General features: G+C 39.6%; 1 protein-coding gene across 1 annotated transcript; it reads left to right on the plus strand.

Annotated features, from left to right (window-relative positions):
• The first annotated feature begins 6129 nt into the window (after positions 1-6129).
• On the plus strand, positions 6130-7011 carry LOC127130729 (uncharacterized). The gene has a single exon (XM_051059696.1). The coding sequence runs from the start codon at positions 6130-6132 to the stop codon at positions 7009-7011; it is 882 nt and encodes a 293-aa protein (XP_050915653.1).
• The last annotated feature ends 745 nt before the right edge of the window (positions 7012-7756 follow it).

The raw sequence follows: 7756 nt of genomic DNA on the forward strand, positions 1-7756 counted from the left end.
CACACAAAGGACGGATTGATGAGAGATAGAGTAACTAAGGAACACCGTAAGGTACGGCGCACTTAAGTGGGAGATGAAATATGGTAAGGTACCAAATACTTAAGTGATTTTGGGCATATTATAAGATATGGGCCAAAATACACTTAAGTGGGCTTTTTAGCTTGAAGCCCACACAAGTGGTTCTATAAATAGAACCCCTTGGGTAGAAGCATTGTCACTCCAATCCACTCAGACAGAAATTCAAGTAGAGACTTGGAATTTTGTTTCCCTCTTTCTCTCACTCAAAGCCTTCATTCATAACAGCTAGCACTGCGATTGAAGGAATCCGTTCGTGTGGATTGAGTAGAGACGTTGTCATCGTTCAACGTTCGTGATCACCCCGTGGATCTGTATCAAAGGTTTTGATCATTATCAGAGATCTGCACCAAAGGTTTGAATCGCCACAAGAGGTAATGATTCTATCACTGATCATGCCCATTCGTAAGGATCACTAAATGGAGAAATTTTTAAATTCCGCTGCGCCTTGGATGGCAATTCTCCAACAATGATATCCATTTCAGCAGGCCATTACATAAGTTTAAACTGGACCAACAAGAAAATGATTGCATCAATATATTGCAGAGAATACTACCAATAAGCCACATTTTTCTAAATCCTCCAAACTTTCTACAATGACTGCATCATCACCAAGATTCCAAGGCCTTGAAATAATGTCATTGTGCAACATTCTGCAAAATTCTAAGCCTCCATAAACTTGTCAAAACCAAGTCAATAATGCATTGAGGCATACAATAAATCAAAAAGATTATGCAACCAATTTAAGATTTGAAAATGAATCAAGCCAGAAATGGCTTACCTACACAACCACAAACCTGCTTTAGACCTAAGTCAGACCTGCAGGGTCCTTGCATTTGCCAAAACAAAGCCATGATTCATATACACACCACAAACCACTTGTTACAAACCCTGCAAAGGCAGTGGCACATGACCTGAACCAATATGCAAAAGAAAACAATTCACAATTCATCACAGTGCAGGGATTACATTCACAATTAAACAAAAATTAATTTAGTCCACAATCACTTAATCTCTTGCCATGCTATCTAATTGAAGGTAACCCACTAATCATTGCCACATATTAAAACACTTCCTATAATAGGTTCAGCAGGTCACCAACCCAATTCCACTTAATCCCAATTCGGATACAACCTACCACAACCAGTCAAAAAATAATGCAGAATTAACTAACATTCACCTATCTTGACCAATCAGTTAATTTCCTAACTCAGTGAGCTAACAAACTGAACTCACTGAGTTCAATCTAGCAAACTCCAAGCCTAAGCCATAACTAACTCCTAACTTACATCAATCCAAACCTATCATCTATAAATTCATGTCACATCTCTCATTGCGAAAGCCTTGGCTCCATCATTCTGAATTCAATGCAAACTCTTTATCTCTCACTCACTCCCTCACTCAGAGCTCTTTTTCTTCCATAAGCCATTGAAGCTTCACATTGAAGCTTCAATTTCCTTGAGCTAAACCACACAGAGACGACATCCCTCACTGACCGTTCACTCTCAATATCCAGAAGAAGAAGAAGAAAGAAGGAAGAGAAGGGGACGATCTGCGTAAAAGAAAAGCAAAGAAAAGGAACCAGAAGCTCACCTGACGTGTTTCCGACCTCCCTCTCCGGTGAGTAATTCTATAACCATATCATTTTCTCACTTCCTGGTTACCAGATTATAGAATCCATAGAGAGAAGTCCAAGCCCTAAGATTGTAGGTGTTGATTCCTCATAGTGTCCATTTAATTTGCTTAAAACTACCTAGGGTTCGTCAAGTGGTTGCCTTCGATTCAACTTATGCATTAAGAATTTTCCTAATCCACCCCCAAATCTGTCATCAGCGCAGTGTTGTGCACCAGATGGTGACCTCCACCTTAGTTGAGGTGCACCGTCGTTGCTGAAGGCAACCACTGGCACGGTGCCCCATGGTGGTCGGCCATCGAAATAGGTAGTGAGAGAGAGTTAGCGCGTAGATGAATATTTTCAAACTTTCGTTAACTTGTCCAAGTCAATGATGGCCTTGGGTGTTTCTAATGGGCTTAATTTCGTCCAGGCCCAATGATTTCAGATTTGCACACCAACATTTCCCATGCACCCCAAGTGGATATTGAGTAATGTGATAATGGGCTTGACTGAAAGCCCACGCACGGTTTGCTGCTCATCACCTTGATTCATGTGGCACACCCCATGTGGCTAACAATATTTCAGCATTGGTCCTGGCTGAAGCCTGCCCACCAATTTCAGATTCTTCACCCCATTTCATGTGTTGCACCCCTCTCTTAGCCCATTACACATGCATTAATATTGTTTAATATTGTTTTATTTTTTGCTAATTAATTTCTAACCTTTTTTATTGGTTTAATTAGCTTGCTTAGGTTAATTAGATTAATTGTATAATTAGGTTTTAGAATCTTGATTTTTAGAACACTAGGATCATAATTAGAATTAGTTAGAAATAATTAGGTTTTAGAATTTAGTTAATTTCTATACAAATAGATTAAGATCAAGCTTTAGGATTTAATCAATTTTAGGATATGGTTAGACATTAACTAGAATTTGATTTGTGCTAATATTCGGACATATTTTGTAAATGACCATTTTACCCTTTAGGGGTAATTTTGGGCATTTTATCCATTTTATAACACACCCCCTTAAGAATTTTAACGTAGAAATTTTAAGTTTGACTAACTATGATATGATCCCTTAGGATAGTTTCTGACAATTCTAACCTTTTGATTAGATTCAAACCTAGTTTCCTAAACCAAAATAAACCCATGATTAAATTGATCAAAAGCAAGTTTGATTAATTAAAAATCCTTTGAATTTGTATAATCCCACAGTCTAAATTGAGTGACCAAAAGACCCTTGGTCACTTAATAAGACTTTTCCTCTAAGCTGTGGAGCTTGAAGCCTCAAGTCAAGATTCTCAATCAAGGCATCCTCAGTCATACCAAGCAGCGGATTATACAAGGGCTTCAAAGGTGGAAACTGCAAAACCTTGTTAAATCAAAGTTAGAATTGTGTGGCACGAGCCTTAAGCAATAGAGAAGGAATGAGACTAGAGAATTCCTACCCCCATTCTGAATATCTTTGGGTATGGGACGTATGACCCAGCGCTCATTGTATTCACCTTTGTTCATAGACTTTAGCACAATTCTAATCATATGATTGACGAGTCTCTCTCACTATAAAGAAATGCAAAACAAGGACTATATCAACAACTTATCAAGCATAATTAAAGTTGTACGACATGAGCCTTAAGCAATGGAGAAGGAATGGGACTGGAGAATTCCTACCCCCATACTGAGTATCTTTGGGTATGGGACGAATGACCCAGCGCTCATCATACTCACCTCTATTCATAGACTTTAGTGTAATTCGAATCGAACGATTAATAAGGTCTTTAACAACAACAAAGATTCTTCTCTCTCCATTTGAAAGTTAAGACGAGAGTTACATGTCATGAGCCTTAAGTAGTGAAGAAGGAATGAGACTGGAGCTTTCCTACAGTCATTCTGAATATCTTTGGGTGTGAGACGTTTTGCTCATTGCTTATTGTATCCACCTTTACTAATAGACTTTAGTTTGATTCTCATCAAGTAACTATCAAGTCTATTCCACTCTTTAATTCAATCATTCAAGCATTCTTTTGCCTCCAATCACTTTGTTTTCATCCCTAGTGGGTTGAACTACGAAAGCTTTGGTTTCCTTATTGCACTATTAGGATACATAGGCAGGAGAATTCAGATTCTTCGCGAACTATCTTATCTATTCCTACCTTATTTATCAATCTACCCTATTTATCAATCAATCATTCTTCATTCATTCAATCCATACCATCTTTTTGAGATCAATCATATTTCTCCTCGGACTCTTCGTCTATCCTTTTTGGATGTCTTAACGACAGTCCATCTCTTCAATCGAGACTTATTTGGGCTATAACCTCAAGCACTTAATAAAATCTCTCTTTTTGGCTTTACCCTATAGTGGCGACCTGCTAGTCCACGTATTGTTAAATGCCTACCTTGCTCTTTGATTCAGAGTCTATCTCCTTCTTGGATCTAAGATACTATTTTTATTTGATCTTGAACCATTTGTTTCCCCAACAAGTGACATACTATTCTTTGTACTGCCATACTATAATCATTCCTTGACTTGGTGTTTGTCTTGTGAGCCACCGTTGCCTAGACAAATATCTTTCCCTCTATTCTCGTGGTTCCGAACTATGATTGCTCTGACTTTCTCATTGCATGATGAGAATACGTAGGCATGAGGATACGAATCCTTGGCGAGCATACTCCTAATTATTCCTCCTTCGCCTTAGGGCACCATTCATATCTTTCAAAATCCATTACCTACCCTCAATCATAAATCGTTCACCCAGCGACATACTGTTCTTTGACATCAAAATACAATTTCTTTGGGATTCCATACATACCCTTTTAGGACACCTAATGTAGTCCGCCTTTCCACCTAGATTTGTTTGGGATACAACCTCAAACATTTAATTCCTTCCTTTTTGGCTATACACCCTATAGTGGCGGCCTGCTAGTCCACATATCGGTTAAAGATGTTTCCCTCTATGGTATAAATCTCATTTCTCCTATGGATTCCAATACACTTTCATCTTTTGGTTTCAAACCATACTTCCTCAGTCACTTGTCACCAGATATTCAATTTTTGTGACTTTGGTCACGTCATTCCATTCATCTCCATGATACATTCATATTCTACCTTCATTCACTCCATGTGATATACCTATTCTTAGAGCCAAATACACTACCTCTTTGTGCTCCTTCTTACGTTACCTTGTGAACCAAGAGATGTTTGAGACCATGCCCAAATACCTATTTCTTTGTCTTTTCGGCTTTACCCTATAGTGCGGCCTGTTGGTCCACGTATTGGTAATAGCTACCTTACTCTTGGGTTCATCTTTTCACCCTTGTCTGGGATCAAAACACTATTCTTTGGTTCAGACCATACTTCGATCACAGTTTTTTCCATCTTATGTCTCTAGTTCCTTAAACTACGAAGTTCTGAATTCCTTATTGCATTATGAGGATACGTACGCATGAGGGCCCCAATCCTCATCGAGCACTTTATCTATTTATTTTCCTTTCCCCATTATTTTGCGAGTAATTTTAGATGTAACACCCATTCGAGCGAGAACAATCAAAACGGTTCCCATGGAGTACCATGGAAGTTTAGGGTGCTAATACATTCCCCTTGCTTAACCGACTTCCTTACCTAGTATATCTCTTTCCCCCGGGTTTTATCGATGTTCTCCCTTCCTTTTGGGGATAAATAAATTTCAATGGCGACTCTGTTGTATATTCGAGTGTGCGATACGTTCGGGTATATTTCCGCTAGCTTCAGTTGACAACTCTGTTGGGGAGACTTCGCCACTTGGAGTACTTCCTAGTCGCTAAAAGGAGTTGAGCCTAGTTTAGGTTATTCTCTCGCTAGTTTTAGGTGTTTATCTTTATGCATATACTCGCTTATTTATCACATTTACTTTATTGTTCTAGATATTGTTATGGATATTACCTGTTATGCTATTGTTGGGTTGGGATAGACTACATGAGAGGAAAGCTCTGTAACCAAGCTTAGTATACACATAGGTTAGACTCATGGATAATCGTGTACGCATGCGTTTCGTGCGTTGGGTTGTCATGAGAACCACACCCAGACTAGATTCACTTGGAAGTACTTCTGTCCTGTGAGTATTCACTATGGCAGGGTATTTCTATTTCGAGTCTATGACTCTGGGAGACCTTCTAGGGACCACCTTAGAGCATAGTCCACACCTGTGAGAAGGATATGGGTTTTTATTGCAGGAAGCCATAGATTCTACCTACCTTGATATTCGTGTTGCATCGAACTTTTGAACATACAATAAATGGCATATACAGATTATTCAGAACATATCAGAGTTTTGAATCTGCGTGACTTATATCATCCCATCATTACATTATCATTCATCATGACAACAAATTTTCATATGCATTTCTTTTCCAGGAATCCAACAGTCCAGTTTATTGACTAAGCATTCGAGACAGAGCATGAATCCCGAGAGGAAAAACATTCACAGTTACAAGTTCGTGGAACCTCAATTGACTGTCTTGAGGGGACTAAGGGCACGTCTAGATCTTGGAAACAAAGATGACTTCAAGACGTCTTATGGCAACCTTTTGGGAATCCTGAACACCGAAGTCAACACCACTGTTGTGCACACTCTGGTGCAATTCTACGATCCTCCGCTAAGATGCTTTACATTCCAAGATTACCAACTGGCACCCACATTGGAAGAGTATTCACATATTCTGGGTATTAGGATCAAGAACCAAGTGCCTTATGTGCGCACTAAGGAACTCCTCAAATATCAAGTCCTTGCTGAAGCCCTCCATATAGGGAAGAAGGAAGTGGAGCTGAACTTGAAACATAAGGGTGGAATTCATGGCTTCACCTTAATGTTTCTAGTAGATAAATCTATTGCCTTCGCCGAAGCTGGGAGTTGGATGAACTTCAACGCCAATCTAGCTCTACTAATCTATGGGATCGTACTGTTTCCGAACATGGAAGAATTCGTAGATCTGGCTGCTATTCACATCTTTCTAACTCAGAACCATGTTCCCACTCTTCTTGCTGATACTTACTACTCCATCCATGTGAGGACCCAAAAGAAGAAAGGAACCATCGCCTGCTGTACTTATTTGCTGTATAGATGGTTTATTTCGCATCTACCGAACAAAGGCCCTTTTATTGAAAACAAAGACAATTTGAAGTGGTCCCAGCGGATCATGTCCTTGAACGCTGAAGACATCTCCTGGTATTCTCGAATCTACGACAACATCAAACTCATCCTCAATTGTGGTGATTTTTCTAATGTACCTCTTCTTGGTATGAAAGGGGGAATCAATTATGATTTGAGGTTGGCATTATGACATTTGGGATACCCCATCATAGATAAGCCTGGTCTCAGAGGTGTAGAAGGTTTCGTCTTGTACGAAGGGGTTGAAGATCCATAATTAGTCAAGAAGATCGTCAAGGCTGGGGGAGCAATTTGTCCTTAAGGAAGAGCATAAATAGGTAAGAAGAATTTCATTGCCAAGGAAGCTTACACCAAATGGATAAAAGATAGGGTTAGTGAGATTTTGCTGTCATTTCCGTTTGAACCCTCCATGAGCATCAAGCCTCCTGAACCAGTAATCCATCAAACTTCTGAGGTTAATGAGTTGAAAAGAGTTATCAGGGCCCTAGAGAAAGAGAGAGATGATCTTAAATATAGGCTTGGTAAGATCTCCTTGGAGAAAGAAACTTTGAAGTTCAACTTGCATCAGAAAAGAGACAGGGTGCGTCAATCAGATGATGAGATGTAAACCGAGGTATTCAAAAGAATCAAGGTGGGTGACACACTCAAGAGAGCTTATGCCAGTCTGACATCAGAGAAGAAACAATTAGCCGAGACTCAATACCAGGCTTGCAAAGCAGAGCTTAATTACATAGAACAAACCAAGAAGCTCCGAGACCAGCTAGAAGCTTGCAATAAAGGGATGAAGGATGAGCAAAGCCGCACCAAACAGTTAGAGGTCACTCTCTGTCAGAATCAGTATGAGCTAAACTAGAAACTTGAGGAGATCTGCGAGCTAAAAGAGCAAACACACAAGAACCTAGAAGGCACCAACCTAC

Source organism: Lathyrus oleraceus, chromosome 3 (assembly GCF_024323335.1).
Source record: "Lathyrus oleraceus cultivar Zhongwan6 chromosome 3, CAAS_Psat_ZW6_1.0, whole genome shotgun sequence".
Lineage (NCBI taxonomy): Eukaryota > Viridiplantae > Streptophyta > Magnoliopsida > Fabales > Fabaceae > Lathyrus > Lathyrus oleraceus.

Coding starts and splice junctions, on each gene's coding strand:
- LOC127130729 (XM_051059696.1), top strand. CDS start 6,130: ATGAATCCCGAGAGGAAAAACATTCACAGTTACAAGTTCGTGGAACCT.